This window comes from Hibiscus syriacus, unplaced genomic scaffold, assembly GCF_006381635.1.
Source record: "Hibiscus syriacus cultivar Baekdansim isolate YM2019G1 unplaced genomic scaffold, ASM638163v2 tig00112503_pilon, whole genome shotgun sequence".
NCBI classification, from domain to species: domain Eukaryota; kingdom Viridiplantae; phylum Streptophyta; class Magnoliopsida; order Malvales; family Malvaceae; genus Hibiscus; species Hibiscus syriacus.
This window is the reverse complement of record NW_024063349.1, coordinates 363,846-381,315: the sequence shown is the minus strand read 5'-3', so window position 1 is coordinate 381,315 and position 17,470 is coordinate 363,846. Positions and strand designations below refer to the sequence as shown.

Here is a 17,470-nt window from a genome sequence, read left to right as displayed (position 1 = left end):
TGTGCAATGGCTAAAATGTAAGTAAGCCAAAAACCATTTTCAACAAGATTTTCTTTACTTTTCCAACAATCTCCCACTTGAAGATTGATTTTAATTTGTTTTCACACCTCGATCACTGCAGCAATATTTATGGTCTTGTTACTCTAGCGTGCCAACTGAAGTTGAACACAACTTCAGTTTGTCTGTAGTCACCGTCTTTGTCAACATGTCTGCCGGATTTTGAGTTCCACTAATCTTTTCAAGTTTCAAAATCCCGTCTTCCAGAAGAGATCGGATAAAATGATATCTCAATTGTATGTGCTTCATCCTGGAATGAAAAGACGGATTCTTTGCTAGATGGATATCACTTTGACTATCGCAATACAAGACATTGTTTTCTTGTTTCTTGCCTAACTCTTCCAAGAAACTTTGGAGCCAAACCATCTCCTTGCTGGCTTCTGTAACAACAACATATTCTGCTTCAGTTGTGGAGAGAGCAACTATCTTTTTTAGTTGAGAAACCCAACTCACTGCAGTACCTCCTAGAGTATAGACATACCCTGTAGTGCTCATTCTGATGTCAACATTTCTGGCTAAGTCAGCATCTACATAGCCTGTCAGTATTGTATCTCCACTTTTGAAACAAAGTGTTTTGTTTGTAGTACCCCGCAGATATCTGATGATCCATTTGACTGCTTCCCAATGTACCTTGCCCGAATTATTCATGTACCTACTAACAACTCCTACTGCATAAGCAATATCTGGTCTAGTACAAACCATGGCATACATCAGACTTCCAAATGTTGAGGCATACGACACCTTTACCATGTGTGCACGTTCTTCCTCCGTCTTTGGCGACTGTTCTTTGGAGAGTCTAAAATGAACACCTAAAGGTGTACTTATTGGTTTAGCATCTTGCATGTTGAACCTGGAAAGTACTTTGTTGATGTACTCAGCCTGTGATAACATCAAAGTCCCCGAATTTGTGTCTCTCTTAATCCTCATCCCAAGAATCTACTTTGCAGCGCCCAGATCCTTCATAGCAAACTGCTTCGACAATTTTTGCTTCAAGTTTATAATCTCTTGCATGTCTGAGACTGCAACGAGCATGTCATCAACGTACAGCAATAAAATAATGAAGCTATTGTCAAACCTCTTGATGTAGCAACAATGATCTGTTTGGCATCTGGTAAAACCACTGCTACTCATGAAGCTATCGAACTTCTTGTACCACTGTCTATGAGCTTGTTTTAAACCATACAAGCTCTTCTTCAACCTGTATACCAGGTTTTTCTTGTCTGCCTCTATTAAGCCTTCTGGCTGCCTCATATAGATTTCTTCCTCCAAATCACCATGAAGGAAAACTGTCTTCACATCTAACTGCTCAAGATGTAAATTCTCTGCAGCTACAATTTTCAACAACAGTCTGATTGTAGACAATTTTACGACTGGAGAGAAAATTTCATTGTAGTCAATACCTTCTTTTTGCTGAAAACCTTTGACAACCAATCTTGCTTTGTAGCATTTTCTCCCATCATGCTATTCTTTGATCTTGTAAATCCACTTGTTGTGGAGCGATTTCTTGCCTGGTGGTAATTCAACTAATTCCCATGTCTGATATGACATAAGCGAGTCCATCTCATCTTTCATGGAAGACTCTCACTTGACTAAATCCTCCACCTGCATTGCTTCATCATAGCACTCTGGTTCACCATTGTCAGTCAGCAACAAGTAGTGCAAAGAAGGTGAATAACGCTGGGTTGGTTTAGGAATTCTGGAGGAGCGTCTTAGTTGTGGTGTGTCTGGTTCTTATTGAACTACTTCAGGACTGATCTGAACATCATTTCCAGAAATCTCCTCGAACTCAGTAAATTCCTTTGTTTCAGCTTTGGTATTGGAGCTACTTGATTCTATGGTTGACCTGTCTTTGTAATCACATTCTCATTGAAAATGAAATCTCTGCTTCTGATAATCTTCCGATTTTCGTAGTCCCAAAACCGGTAACCGAACTCATCACCACCATAACCAACAAAGACACATTTGTTGGACTTGGCATCAAGTTTGCTTCTTTCAGCAGAGTTTATGTGTACATAAGAAATACAAACAAACACTCTTAAGTGTGAAAGGTTTATTTCTTTCTTGCTCCAAAATTCCTCTGGTATTACACCATCCAAGGGAACTGAGGGCCCACGGTTGATCAGGTAAGTTGCAGTATTGATAGCTTCAGCCCATAGAAATTTGGGCAATCCGGCATGTATCCTCATGCTTCTGGCACGTTCATTCAGAGTTATGTTCATGCTCTCTGCTACGCCATTCTGTTGCGGTGTCATGGGAACTGTTGTCTCTATCTTGATCCCATTGTTTGCGCAAAATTCTCTGAATATGTTCTTTCTGTACTCTCCTCCATTGTCATACCTCAACCGCTTGACTTTCAAATCAGTCTTATTTTCCACTATGGCCTTCCATTTTCTGAAGGTATCAAAGACTTCTGATTTCTTCTTCAGAAAATAAACCCACACCTTCCTCGTAGAATCATCGATGAAGGTGACATAATATACTGAGCCTGCAAAAGATGGAACTGGAGATGATCCCCATACATCAATGTTAACCAACTCTAACTTTTCTGCCTTGGGTGTCTTTCCAATCTTTACAAAACTGACTTTATTTTGTTTGCCAAAGATGCAATCCTCGCATAGTCCGACATCTACACTCTTTAGATCCAACAACTTCCTTTTTGACAAAAGTGTCTCCATCCCTTTCTCGCTCATATGACCAAGCCTTTGGTGCCATAGGTTTGATTTTCCATCAGCATCTGCTGCAGCAATAATATTCTCTAAATTTGATGTTACATAGAGAGTATCAGTCTTCTTACCACGAGCAATGACGAGTGCTCCTTTGGTAATCTTCCATTCACAGCCTGAAAATGTTGTGATATATCCTTCTCCATCAAGCTGTCCTACATAAATAAAATTTCTTTTGAGGTCAGGAATATGTCTCACTCCCTTCAGCATCCATGTGGTCTGGTTTGGCAACTTTAATCAGATGTCTCCTTTTCCGACGATCTTTAAGGTTTCATCATCAGCTAGATGAACCCTTCCAAATCACCACTGATATAGTTCTCCATGATTTCTTGGCATGGGGTGGAGTGGAAAGATGCCCTTGAATCTAAGATCCATGATTCAATCGGATTGTTGACGCTTATAATCATGGCATCACATGTCTCTTCTGTCATGTTGACAGACTCTTGTGCGCTGGTATCTTTCTTCAGTGCTCGACAATCTCTTTTAAAGTGACCCTTCTTGCCACAATTATAACAGGTAAAATATTTCTTTCCCGTTCTTGATTTTCCCCTTCTGGATTTGGATCTTCCACGATTTGAATTTCTTTCTGAATTTCTCCCTCTAGACTCCGTGTGCAAGGCTGATGAGGTTGATGCTTCACTCGATTCTATCCGTCGAATTTCTTCACTCAATACCAGATCCCGAACATCGTCGAATTTTAATTTGATTTTTCCCGACGAGCTGTTGACTGCTGTAACAGTAGCATTCCAACTGTCTGGTAGAGATGATAAGAGAATTAAAGCTCAAACTTCATCATCAAATTCAATTTCCATGGAACTCAACTGGATTGTGATTGTGTTGAGTTCATTCAGGTGTTAAGCCACTGATGCCCCTTCTGTCATCCGTAAATTGAATAATCGCCTCATCAAGTGAACTTTGTCTGAGGCCGATGACTTCTCATACATACTGGAGAGAGCCGCCATAAGACCCGTCGTGGTCTTTTCCTTTGCTATGTTGAAAGCAACATTGAGGGATAACGTCAGTCGGATAACTCCGAGGGCTTATCTGTCAAGAAGAGCCCAGTCTTCATTTTTCATGCCCTCTAGTTACTTTCCTAAGAGAGGTTGATATAGATTTTTCTGGTACAGAAAATCTTCAATCTGCATCTTCCAAAAGCCAAAGTGCGCACCATCGAACTTTTCAATTTTCACTTTCTCTTCGTCTGCAGCCATCGCTCCCACTCGAATCTGGCTTCGTTTGGATCGTTTCTGACAATTCTTGCGAATCATCGTGTATTAGAATACCTCCGTCGACAAATTCGTATTGCCGACAAATTTTTTTTATTATTCACGTGAATAGTAATGAATAGTAACCTCGTAAAAAATTGACAAAATTCACAACCAAAAGCTCTGATTACTAGTTGTTGGGAAATAAAACGAGTACGAGTAATTTCCCTATAACTAGATTAGTGAGAATGCGAAATAAAAGCGGAAAAATAATACCTGAAATTGATAACGGAGTTCAGCCAATTTGCTTACGTTTTCGGACTGCTGCAGATCTTTTACTAAGAGAGAAAATTTACACGTGTTTACAAAACACTCATTACTCACAAGAAATCTCTCTAGTAATGGGAGAAAGAAATGATTTTTGGGATGATTTTGAAGCTAAATGAGCTAGGGTATTTATGGTTGAAGTTTAGGGACTAATCTTATAAATACTCTAAAGTATGCAATGGCTAAAATGTAATTAAGCTAAAAACTATTTTCAACAAGCAATAATGCACCGTTCGGTGCATTTAATCACCGAAAGCCAACATGATTTTCTTGACTTTTCCGACAAACATTATTGTCAAATCTTGAATTTTACTTTAATAGATTACGTAAAATTATTGTAAGTGAGATTGTAATCATTAAATTCAGAAATAAAAATATAATTTTTGAAGAATATTTATCGAAAATATCTATAAAGGTATAACAAATGCATAATGCATCAAATGTAAAAGTTTATATAAATAACAAATTGATTTATTACATAGTACTTTCATCTAGAATCACATACGTGGATTAGTTAAAAAAACACCATTTATCAAAATGAATATAAACAGAAGAAACTACAATTTACAAGCATTCACACGTTGTTTTAATTCAAATCAAACATCAAATTGCTCTAATTGAACGTCCTTGGCCATCAACGGAACATACTCCCCCAGGTAAGCTTCCAGGTGATCCGACAAGGCAGATTTATCGATGTTCTCATGGTGGTAAGATTTGCAGACAAAGTAAATCACTGTCTGTATAACTAATCCAAACAGACTCAACATAGAATGCAAAAACAAACAAATTATCGCATACACAACCCTACCACACATGTCGGAGTTGCTCCCTTGCAGCACCAACCTCTGAAATGCAAACTGGACGACGCCGGCGGCGATTCCGAGTATAAGAAAAATGACGACCGCCACCATTATGTTTCCCTTTATCAGGTTTTTGCCCTTCACCATGGCGTTGAAACCGTAGGCCTCTTCTAAAACGGAAACAACGCTAGCCAAGTGCCAGATTACGGTCAAATACAAAATCCCCACCACGTACACGGCGGCGAAAATAATGAACAAAACAAAACCCAAATCTCTTCCTCCGCTGATCGAAATGGCTAAAATGAACAAGACGGCCAAGACGTGGTACAAAAACATGGCGATGAAAATGCATAAGAAAGTAACCATCAGCCGCTTCCAGACCTTGGGAACGATGTTGATGACGTTTTCGAACGTGAGTTCCCGATCTGTATATATGCAGGCGACGGTGTAGACGACGGCAGCGGTTGAAATAAGCGAAAAGATGAAATACAGCGTAAAATAAGCGGCTTTGAAAAGCCAAAAGTAAACCCACTCGTCGGAGATAAGGTCGGAAAGTTTCTCGTATCTGGGAGTTCCCGATCGAGTACGGTGGAGTTCTATTTCGTCGTAGATGATTGCCCTGAAGAAGAGATTCGAGACTTCCATGTGAACAAGGTATATGAACGATAAGGGCAGGATTAAAGACAAAGTGATTTTGCTGAAGATTTTTCTCCATGCAAAGATGGCTTTGTATGATTCAGCGAAGATGCCGAAGCACCCAACGAATTGCATCTCTTCTTGCTCTTTATCCATTGTGCTTTGAGTTGCAGAGAATGAGAAAATGGAGAGATGGAAGAAGATGACAATGGTGATGAGAAGAATATCAAACTGCGTCTCTTATATCTAAGAAACAAAGTCAATTTCAACATTTTGGTAAATAATAGTACATCCTATTTAATCAAAATTTTCCAAGAAAAAATCTATGAAAGGTGGCGTAGGAAATGGATTTTGAAGTTCGTTTGAATTTATAAAAGTGGAGATATTAATAATAAAAAATAACTAATAATTGCTTAAATTAGTAAACAAATCTTTTTTCAAAAACAATAATGGTATTAGACACATTCGAAATTTGTGCAAACACATTAAAATTATAGATTGTCTTTATTAGATACTATCGGCAAAAATTAATAAAAACAAATTAATATAAGATTTAAGGGTCATTGATGTGTTTGTAGTAAATCTGATTTATTAATTTCGCTCTCATTGTTTTTTTAATATCAATTTAGTCTTCAAAGTTATTTAGGGTATTTATCTTAGTCCTCAAAGTCCATTTTGACTAATAGTTCGTTAGTCTTCTGCGTTTATCAACACCAATAATTTTCAAATCAGTCAATATTACAAACATGACTTGATGATGATGTGACATGTATTAAAAAAATAAAATATTTACTAAATATAACGGTTAGAAAAAATCTCTAAAAATTTGACATAATCTCTTAATCTCACTTAAATAAATAATATTTTTTTAGGAATTTGTTCTAATCACTGTGTTTAATAAAAACATTTTAACCTAATCACTTAATCTACATATGAAAAAGCCTCATAGTTTTGTTAGTCAGAATGGTCAACATGCTTCAAGGGTTAAGATGAATACTCTAAACAACTTCGAGGGCTAAATTGATGCATAAAAATGATAGGGACTAAATTGATAAATTAGATTTACTATAGGGGAAACAATGATCCTTAAGCCTTAATATAAATTTAAAAATTAAATATTATTTCAGTTCTTTACATTTTATTTAATATTCGTGAACATGATTGGTTAACATTTGCTTGTGAACGCATTTGTTTATATGTTTAGAAAATTGGTGAAATGATATCCTTAGTCCTTAAGAATTTTAGAACTTTTTAGGCTTCAAATTTTGAACTCTAAATTCATCATGTGTTTAATTGGTCTCTACCTTCACCAATATTTAAAATATAAAATAAAAAAATTTTGAAAAACGGGTAAATAAATTTCATAAAATTCGTGAACATGATTGGTTAACATTTGCTTGTGAACGCATTTGTTTATATGTTTAGAAAATTGGTGAAATGATATCCTTAGTCCTTAAGAATTTTAGAACTTTTTAGGCTTCAAATTTTGAACTCTAAAATTCATCATGTGTTTAATTGGTCTCTACCTTCACCAATATTTAAAATATAAAAATAAAAAAATTTTGAAAAACGGGTAAATAAATTTCATAAATGAACTTATAAATGAGCCAATAAATTAGCTTGTTCATAAACATAAATGAACTACACACATCTCTATTTGTATTAATTTGTTTATTAAATTAACAAAAAAAATTGACTCTTAAAATCTTATAATTTTGAACCTAACATAAAATTTTGTTTTTGTCCTAATTCTAATTCTAAGGTGTCAAATTTATTTATTAGGTTAATTAAAAATAAACAAATATTATTATATTTTAATTTAGCTAATAAAAAACGGAGCTACAATTATAATCTATAAGCCCCATTCGTTTGGGCTTACGACAAGAAGACGAAAGACAATACAGTAGCCCAGTTACAACCGCATCATTTCTAGGGTTTTCAGTCTTCTAGGTTTAAATTTCGCTGCTGCTGCTACTTATTTGTTGTCGTTGCCTCCAAATCTCTCTAATCCTTCATTCCAGTCGGAACAACCTCTCTCGACCAACATGGGGTATGTTTTCTTGTTATTACTTCCACCTCAAATGGGTTGCTTTGTTTTCTCTTCACCTGCTTATGTTCCATTTTTAAAGTGTCTAAGCTATTCTTGCTTCTTCAATGAAAGGAATGGTTCTTTGTGAGAATTTTTAGTTTCTAAAATGTGGGTTTTGGATCTTTAAGTCTTTTGCTGATTCTTTTATTTGTTTGGTGTGAGTGTTGAATTAGATGGGGGGGGGAAATATGTATTTTTTGCAGGTCCTGCCTTTAATTTTATATATTCTGAAAGTTTGAAACTTGATTTCTGTTTTAGGGTTTATAGAACTAAACTTTAAGTGTTTGATTTGAATATAAATTTGGGTTTCTGGTTTCTTTTGTGAGAAGTGACATTAACTTATTACATGAAGAAAATACCTGTTTCTTTCTATTGTTTATAGATTTAGGAGAATCCCAGAGAAATACTATTGAACAAAGCTTGTTTGAAATTATACTTTAAATGATAATTAGAAAGTATAATATAAAATCATTAATTTATGGCTAATTATGTAATCTTGTAGGAAAACACGTGGTATGGGAGCTGGTCGTAAGCTGAGGACTCACCGCCGGAGGCAGAGGTGGGCTGATAAGGCATACAAGAAGTCTAACCTTGGAAATGAATGGAAGAAGCCATTTGCTGGTTCTTCCCATGCCAAGGGAATTGTCCTTGAGAAGATGTAATGCAACTCTATATCCTTTTTTTAATTACATTCTCATGTTTTCTTTTAACTCTAATTCAAGCAAGTTTACTGATGGCTTCGGAACCTGCAGCGGTATTGAGGCCAAGCAGCCAAACTCTGCTATCAGAAAGTGTGCTAGAGTTCAGTTGATCAAGAATGGCAAGAAGATTGCTGCATTCGTTCCAAACGATGGTTGCTTAAACTACATTGAAGAGAATGTGAGTATTAGTATACAACCGAAATCATTTAAGTATTGTTTTTGGTGGTACTCTTCTGCTGATCAATAATTTATTGATGTAGGATGAGGTGTTGATTGCCGGATTTGGACGAAAGGGTCATGCAGTTGGTGATATTCCCGGTGTTCGATTCAAGGTTGTGAAGGTCTCTGGTGTTTCCCTCTTGGCACTCTTCAAAGAGAAAAAGGAGAAGCCCAGATCCTAACTTTTGCAATGTGGTGGATTTCTTTGGTCTTTTAGTAGTTCTACTTAAAACTGAGAGCATATATTGCATGGTAGCTTTTCAGTACGGCTCCTTTTTGTTATCTTATGGCTATCTTTGTATTGAACTTCGGTGTCTGCATTTCATAAAAGGATCTGTTGCTTTATTGCAGTTCCAAACTGTTCTTTCTTCTCCTAGCTTTGATTTAGATTCATTATATATATAGAACTGCTTAAGATTGTACCAGAACTTTTTTTTGCTTGTTGTCCAGTCTAGCTAAGTTCGGAAATTAGTTAGGATTGGGCTTATTTGGCCAAATGGGTAGTTCAGTATGACCAACCGTGGACAAGTCCCAAGCTTTCATTACTTACTCTCTTTCGTGGTCTCGTTGATTAGAAACTAGGAGCCTGAGATGTATTATTAAGGAAGATTGTCAATGTCCAATGATTCCTAAGAATCTAGAAAGGTATCCAATGATTCTGAAATTAATTATTATTAATTGTATAACTTTTGAGGTTGTATAAGTAATGTATTTAGTTTTTTCAAAACAATTTGTATAGAAGAAACATTATAGAAATCAACGTAACATGAAAATGATCTTTATAGATGAGTATTCAGTTGGAGTCAAAATTTTGAATTAATGAGTTTTATTTTATAATTTAAATCTTATTTGAATTTTTTCGAATCGATTGGATTTTAAGAAATTTGAGTAGCTGTCTAATTTTTGTTTATGTTCAATTATAAATATTTATAATATTATGTACAAATTATTTTAATTTAAATAAATTTTCATAATCATATTTTTTATATTTTTTGAATGTAAACATATATTCAGAGTTTAGAATTATATTCAATAATTACTAAAGATTTTGAGTTATAACTCAAATTTTATTTGAACTTTTTTCTAATCCAATCAATTTATAAAATTAAGAATCGAATCAAATTAAGACGATTTTTTAATCAAATCAAATTTTACTCATCACTAATAAACTCAACACCAATGATTTCCAGAGGACAGAGATCGTGTCACCACGATTGTGAAACATAATTAGAAAAGATGCAAAGAAAAATGTACTTTTTTTTCGATGGGATGTTTACAGAATCATAAACTAATAAGAAACCTGAGGATCAAGGGGTTTATAGAAACGCAGAAAGGCGAATGGATGAGGCAATCATCTTCGGAAGAAACGTCCATGAGGCTCATCGTTTTGCAATAACCGAATTGTAAAATGAAAAATGAAAGTTATAAAATATATACGCATGAAATACAATTTGGGATTGCGAAAATATTAAAATGCGTAAAACAACAATTTAGATTAAAGTGAAACCATGCTTCCCACACAGAGATAGATAGGTATATAAGAGAAGAATGCATAAAAATCGAAATTTGAATCTCAAACCTTACCTAGTGCAAATAAAAATAACAAAGTGGCCAATCATAAATTAACCCACTTCCACTAGCAATTTGATTGCTATGCCCAACTGTTTGATCCCATCATTTTCAACTGATATAACCTACCACCATAAATGAAGTTACAATATAACCTCATAAAACAATAGCACTTACAAGTTCAATCCTTTACCTGTGAATGCTTAAGCTAACCTCTCTCTCGACATCAACTTGACTAGAATCCAAGCCATGAAGTTGCATTTTAATCTCCACTTGTTTCATCCACTCTGCTCTTCTTACCACCACCTTGGGAAGCTTTACTTGGTGTGGAAGCCAGTCGCTTAAGGCGGTAACTAATGAGTGAGGGTCCGAAAATGCTGTATTTTCCAGAACTGCTGAAAGCTGTTTCCGCATCTGTTCGCCTTTTAAAAACCACCTTGGCCTGGATGCTCTTTCTGAACACTTCAGTCCCTCTCGTTACCAAAGGACCGTAACGGCTAAATATCTTATTCAGCTCTTCTACTGCAGGAACTGAATCTATGTCTGAAAATTTTAGGATCAAAGAAGTTGGAGATTGATCCTCTGTTTCCATTCCAAGATTTTCATCTACAGTTGCATGCATCTGTTCAGAATCCACATTGGCACATGCTTTAGCAGCTGTGTGTGATTCAACAACCGAAAAACCCTTCTCCATGGTTTGGTTGTTCTTGTCAACTGTTAACTGCTCTTCAGGAAGGCATTGGATTATCCTTTCAGAACAAGAAGAGTCTTTGATTGAGGTGAACTCAGACATCCCGGTAAGCTTGAACTTGGTTGATTTCTCCCCCACTATGGCATCAGTTCCTTGTTCCAAAGATTGTTCAGACATTTCAGAGTTGTTAATATCCATAGCAATTGAATTCCTCAACTCAGTAAAGAAAAAAATTATAGAGGCCAAGAAATTGTACCCTTTCAAGGGATCTGTGGCAGCCAAGTGAAGCTGTGAAAGCATGTTATCAGAGGAGGAGATATCTGTTTGAGAAACCTTCTTCCCTCGTGATTTACCAGAAGAAGATTTTCCTTTACTTTTATTACCAACTGTCGCCTTCTGAGATTTCCCATCAGAATGCTTTAGTAATGGCGTCGAAAATATTGAACCATTCAGTTGGCTTGCAACCCTAAGAATGCTAGCTCCAACTCCAAAAGTTTGCTTAGACTGTAGAGGCTTATCTACAGATGCTGTTGACACATTACTCTTATTCTGTTTCATTGCCAAGTCATTACACACAGGGTCAACAGCCTTTAGCTTTTTAGCAGGTGATGAAGATATTAGCATGTCATCACCATTTTTATTCAATTTCCTTTTAACATTTTGCAAACTCAAGCGCCTTTCAGCTATAAACTCTGACAAGCTTTTCTCCTTTTCCCCGGAAACTGTAAGGTTTTTCTTTTGTTTAGAAGATGAGCCGTCTTGGCTGTCTAGCTCCTCTTCTTCGGAGTACACCCTTTTGTCAACTTTGACACTAGGAACTTCATTTTTTATCAGTTTGCTATATTTCTTCATTTCCTCAGACAGAGGGATTTCAGCATCAGTCTCCAATGATCCGCAAAGATTTTGAAACTCCGGTAGCTGAGAGTAACCCTTCCAACGATGGAATGCTAACAATTGCGCCTTTGATATTGTGAATTGCACTCTATCAATATCGGTACAAGAAGGTGATTGAGCCAATTTTTTAATAGTTTTAACAAGTTCCAAAGAGTCAAAGGAAGAAGCACTTGAAAACCTATCCCCACCATCTCGTCTGCTAAATTCTTCCCGGATCCCAGCATTAACAATTATCTCGGTTTTAATCTGGGAATATGCTTCCTCGGAAATGCAAGAACAGGCCAGACTAAACTCTACCCGTCTGGAAACCTCATCCAGAGCACAACCCACAGCATGGTGAAACTCTTCCATATTGTTCTTCTTAGCCATATGTGAGAAATGAGACCTAAAAGGTTTGATCTGAGATGCCTCATTCCAAGCAAATGTCTGATCACCATAATATGCAATCAAATAACTTTCCTTTTTGAAATACTTCTTTGCCTTTGCTGTAGCAGCTGAACTATCAAATATCTGCCCCGGCCACCATGGATGACTCCTTACTTTACCCCACACTAAATCAGAGACACAAAATTCTGCATCTTCAGGTTTTGTATCAACATCAGATGACCCATCCTCATAGTTGCTTGTAGTTTGATTCGAGTTTTCTGCATTCTGCGAATCCCTTTCACCTTGGGTCACAGTAGTTTGATTCTTTTTGGTACTATCGGGTGCGCAAATTTCCATATCACAACTTTCTAATCCACCAGAAGATACTTCCTTTTCCTTTGAACTCAATTTCTGGTTCTCATCAGGTAAAGAACTTTGAACAGCTGAAGAAAGAGGCTCCCCATCACCAGAATGAACAGTATTATCAGCAAGTGAGCTCGACCGGACACTAGTCCTCTCTATCAACGAGTCCTCCACGGGTTTCTTGTCTTCCATGGAACCACTCTTTCCATCTCCATCTCCATCTCCATCTCCAGTTCCTCCATCAACCCCCATCAAAGAAACCCCACCGGAACTCAACCCGGCACTAACTTTATCATCGATAGCTTCACCTAAAGATCCAATATCAGCTTCCAAATCAATCCCTTGACTCTTCACACTCTCAATCTTGCTTTCTTTCCCTAACTCATCAACCCCAGCAGCCAACACAGTTTCGGTTAAACAGGAGGTGGCCGACCCAGAGGCAGGCTGTCCAACATTAACAACACTTCTCTCGTTTTCTTGGTGAACCGGAACAGCATCACAGTTCAAGTCAATTTCTTCAGGAACTTTGTTCGACATTGAACTGCACCCTAAACACAAAATAAGAAAGCAACAATCAAAACTCTATTTCACTAAAAACTACAAAATCCTAATTTTGGTGAACCCTAAAGATAAAGTACTGATGAATACCTAATTTTGCAAACACGTAAAATTAACAAAAGACAAAGCTGCGTACCGTGGTTTACTTGAATCGGGAGCTGTATAGAAACGAGGGGTGCCCTAGTTTCAGGAGTAGTAAGGAATATAAATGGAAGTCGTGTTTTGTGTGTGTACCGGAACTGCTGTTTTAGTTTCAAAGTACGACCATCTGGAAGAGACGTGGCGTAGATCGGAGCGCTTTTGTTTAAAGGAGAAGAAAAAAAAAATACATGGATAAAATATGAAAATAACAGCGGATTCGGACGCCTTTTTATTAACCATGAAAAAAATATAAAAATATCATCTTATTTAAAAAAAACATTATAAAGTAATCCCTTTTTATTATTTTCTTAATAGTAAAATATTAATAAAATGTTATTAATTTATTTTTGTTAATTTAATTATTTTAATCTAAATCTAAAAAATTTAATTCTTTACATTTATCTTTAAGTATAATGTAAAAATATGCTGTTAAGATTTGACTAAATATTTATTTTAACTCTTATTCTTTTTTAAAGTATTTTAATCTTCAATCATTTTATTTTAAAACAAAATAACTCTAAATATTAGATTGAATAATTATTTTGACCTATATTCTTTTTTTTTTTATATTGTGACCACCAACATCTCATTTTAAGGTAAAAAAACCCTACATTAAAATGATTACCGTTAAATGACTAATGATTTTCATCCAAAGATAAATTATTTTTCTTCAAAATGAAACGTTATAGAACAGAAATATACCAAAAATATAATAAGAGCCAACCTAATTATTTAATCGAACCTTAAATTTTTTTTTTAACATTATGCCATCAGTTTACTCCCGTCATCCTATAGTTTACTTCAACTCATAACCAATTTATTTCACTGAGCCGATCCTCCACCCACCTACGGCGAACAACCAACAACTTCATTAATATAATATTAGCAATGGCAATGGGTATGATGTTCTCAGTCTCTTCCATTTTTACAGTATTTGTATTAAACTAAGTTCATTAATAATCCTGCACCCCCATCCGAGGCCCTTCTCTATTCCTGTAATACTGCATTTTGGGATTTCTAATCTTTTTGTCTCTATATTCAACATCTCTTCTGCATTAACACACACAGCGAAGAAGGCATTCAATTCATTACATGAAACGCACAATTTGACTGAATATTTTGCATTTGTAATATACAGTACAATTACATTACATAACACTAACCTTGTTACAAATTAGTAAAAGTATACATTGTTGACGTTTTTTTACTGGCTCTGAACCAGAGAGGCATAAATATGATGATCATCTGCCATTAGAACCATAATCCCACTCGCTTCCATAATAAGAATTCGGCAAACCCAACCAGAACTTGAATGCCTCGGCCGCTCTCTTCTTTTCGACCCTCCGATCCTGCCTTGCTTGTGAAGCATGCTTGCTAGTAAACATCCTCGAATGCATCTCCACATAGATTTTCTTGTATTTGGTCTTGTTTGGTGGTATGCCATTCTCTTCCATGCAAGCCACAATTTCCAATGCCTTCTTGAAGAAAGCAGCCCTCACACATATATCAGCTAGAGCATCTAATAGACCTTCATCTGGTTTCAATGACGGCGGAAGAGCAGGAGAATCGGAGTGTTGGTTCTCGCCTTCCTTTTTCATCTCGCACCTATCCTTTATCTCTTTCCAGAGCAAGAGTGCTTCTCCTGGTTTTCTAGCCAATGCAATCCCATTTGCTAGACTACCATAAGTAGAAACATTAGGGTAAAATCCATTTTCCTTCATTCTTTGGATTACTTTCTTAGCTTCTTCGACCAGTCCCAGTCTACAATATCCCTCCACCAACATATTCCATGCAACCAAATCAACTTTCACCCGTGGATCTCTAAGCATCTCGTCAAAAACCTTGTTAGCTAACTTCGGTTGACCTGATAAAGCGAAAGCTTTCATCAATGTCGTGTAACTGATCTTCGTAGGAGTGATTCCTTGCTCCCGCATCTCATTGAAAAACGCAAGAGCGCCAGCACTGTCGTCAATCAATATGCAACCATCAATTAATATATTATATGAAACCACATCGGGCTTAATCCTTGCATCATCAGCCATCTCCCTTAGCAATTCCTTTGCCTTGTCTATTTGCAACTGCTGGCAATAACCCTTGAGAAGAATATTGTAAGTAATCCGATTTGCTGGCACACGAATTCTGGTCATTTCGGCTAGAACTTCTCGTGCTCTATCCATCAATCCGGCATTCACAAAGGCGGAAACAACTGTTGTGTATGTAACATTATCAGGATGACTAGCTTTATCATCTTGACGCCTCATTGCTTCTAAAGTCTTCACCGTGTCTGTAACTCTACCTGCCTTCATATAACCTTTCATTAGTGTCGTATAAATCCTAGAATTCGGTGCATATACTTTCGGCAATAATGGTGGTTCACTGCACGGGTCAATCGAATTAGGAAGCAACTTCTCAAACACTATATCATCTATCTTGTTTTGACTTGAATCTTTTGTATCTTTCGTATCTTCCTCTTCATCGTCATCCTCCACATCATAGTCGTAGTTGTCATCATCATCATCTTCCTTAGCTCGTTTTAGGTCTTCCAAAAATGCATCTCGGAGAATCTTACAAAGATCATTCCTTCCCTCCCTCATAGCTTGAACAATTTTCTCAGCAGTTTCAAGATCATCAAATCCAACATAAGCAGCAACGAGGGAATGCAGAGTAGTCATACAAAAACGTATTCTCTTCTCAATAATCCTCTCCAATACGAGCACAAGCAAATCTTTCCTATCAGCTCTAGCACACAACTTTATCATAACATTATAAGTCAAAACATCAGCTTCAACACCCCATTCATGCATTTCATCGAACAGTTTCAGAAACTTACTTTTGTCACCCAAATTAGCACAAGCGTTAAGCACAGCATTATATGCAGCCGTGTCAGGTTTGGAATCAGCAACAATTGAAGGATCCGCGAAACGTCTAACGCGGCGAGTCACGGAATCAAAAAGGCTTATCGACTCAGAGGGTGACTCAGTGGAAAGTCGCGAAACGACAGCGCTCCATGCTTTGACGTGGGGGAGGTAACCAGAGCGAAGCATAGACTTGATGAGGGAAGAAGCGTAAAGGGTATGCCCGGATTTCGCAGAAGTCGATGCCAGGAGGCCGAGGGAGTTGGCGTCGAGTCGGTGAAGCTGGCGTTCATTGCGGAGGCGCGTGATGATTGAACGAGCGCGTGATAGAGATTGAGGAGTGGATTGGTAAGAGAGTTGAGCAACTAAGCGACTTAAGCAAGTGGGGGTCGGGAGGTGAGAGGATTGGGAATAATGACTCCAAGCTAGTTCGGTTTTCCTTTGGCGAAGGAGAGAGAGAAGGGTTTGATCATCGTTACTGTTTTTATTAGAGGGAAGAGATAAATCAGTAGCGGCGGGTTGAGTTGGCTGGTGGGCTGTAGCTTGCAAGCAGAATGAACGCGTGGGCTTAGAGGAAGTTGTTGTGGATGTGGTTGAAGGAGGAGAAGAAGGCGACAGAGGAAGGGGAGAAAGCCAGTGGAGAGTGGAGGGAAAGGAGGAAGAAGAAGAAGAAGAGGGAGAGGGAGAGGGAGAGGGAGGAGAAGGAATATTCATAGACATGGCTGGTCCATTGGGGGGAGAAGGGAAAAGGAGGAGGGAAACAATTATATGAATATCAAGTGGTGGAGGAAGATGAAAATGATTTTGGATGGTGAAGACGAGTACTACGTCGACTGGATTATGTTTTCTTCTTTTATCCACTACTCGCTCGTTAACAGTTAGCTTTATTGCTAATTAATCATCTCATTTCCTTAAAATTACCCATTTCATTTCATTTTAGGGTAAACTACACAATGGTTCCTCTCACTATAAGATAATACCCTTTTTAGTCCTCAAACTATTAAAAAACACAAAATAGTCCCTTAATTATAGGGAGTTACTTTGTTGAGTCTCTCGATTAATTAAAGTTACAAAATGGTCATCTTACTATTTATTGTGTTCCACACTCATCTTTTTGCGTTAAAAAATTAACGGTTGTCTGAGTTTGATGTTAACACGTTGACTGAAATAAGATAGTCGTTTGAGATTATGAGATCAAATTTTATCATATCTTAATCAACAAGTTAACGTCCAACTCAGACTATCGTTAATTTTTTAACGAAAAAGGATAAGTTTG

General features: G+C 36.9%; 4 protein-coding genes across 4 annotated transcripts; 1 reads left to right on the top strand and 3 right to left on the bottom strand.

The window, feature by feature from the left end:
* Positions 1–4,907: 4,907 nt before the first annotated feature.
* Positions 4,908–5,942, bottom strand: LOC120180848. The gene has a single exon (XM_039186138.1). The coding sequence runs from the start codon at positions 5,902–5,904 to the stop codon at positions 4,909–4,911; it is 996 nt and encodes a 331-aa protein (XP_039042069.1). The 5' UTR covers positions 5,905–5,942; the 3' UTR covers position 4,908.
* A 1,709-nt stretch (positions 5,943–7,651) lies between these two features.
* LOC120180942 (40S ribosomal protein S23) lies at positions 7,652–9,130 on the top strand. The gene is made up of 4 exons (XM_039186213.1): positions 7,652–7,798; positions 8,340–8,495; positions 8,590–8,716; positions 8,799–9,130. The coding sequence occupies exons 1-4, from the start codon at positions 7,794–7,796 to the stop codon at positions 8,937–8,939; spliced, it is 429 nt and encodes a 142-aa protein (XP_039042144.1). The 5' UTR covers positions 7,652–7,793; the 3' UTR covers positions 8,940–9,130.
* Positions 9,131–10,357: 1,227 nt separating this feature from the next.
* On the bottom strand, positions 10,358–13,548 carry LOC120180940. The gene is made up of 2 exons (XM_039186211.1): positions 13,335–13,548; positions 10,358–13,188 (listed from the first exon to the last, which is right to left on the bottom strand). The coding sequence occupies exon 2, from the start codon at positions 13,175–13,177 to the stop codon at positions 10,589–10,591; it is 2,589 nt and encodes an 862-aa protein (XP_039042142.1). The 5' UTR covers positions 13,178–13,188; positions 13,335–13,548; the 3' UTR covers positions 10,358–10,588.
* An 896-nt stretch (positions 13,549–14,444) lies between these two features.
* Positions 14,445–16,991, bottom strand: LOC120180941 (pentatricopeptide repeat-containing protein At3g09650, chloroplastic-like). Its single transcript, XM_039186212.1, has one exon. The coding sequence runs from the start codon at positions 16,912–16,914 to the stop codon at positions 14,581–14,583; it is 2,334 nt and encodes a 777-aa protein (XP_039042143.1). The 5' UTR covers positions 16,915–16,991; the 3' UTR covers positions 14,445–14,580.
* Positions 16,992–17,470: the final 479 nt, after the last annotated feature.

Coding starts and splice junctions, on each gene's coding strand:
- LOC120180940 (XM_039186211.1), bottom strand. CDS start 13,177: ATGTCGAACAAAGTTCCTGAAGAAATTGACTTGAACTGTGATGCTGTT.
- LOC120180942 (XM_039186213.1), top strand. Junction 8,496..8,589: donor GGAATTGTCCTTGAGAAGAT/GTAATGCAACTC, acceptor CGGAACCTGCAG/CGGTATTGAGGCCAAGCAGC. Junction 8,717..8,798: donor TAAACTACATTGAAGAGAAT/GTGAGTATTAGT, acceptor TTATTGATGTAG/GATGAGGTGTTGATTGCCGG.
- LOC120180941 (XM_039186212.1), bottom strand. CDS start 16,914: ATGTCTATGAATATTCCTTCTCCTCCCTCTCCCTCTCCCTCTCCCTCT.
- LOC120180848 (XM_039186138.1), bottom strand. CDS start 5,904: ATGGATAAAGAGCAAGAAGAGATGCAATTCGTTGGGTGCTTCGGCATC.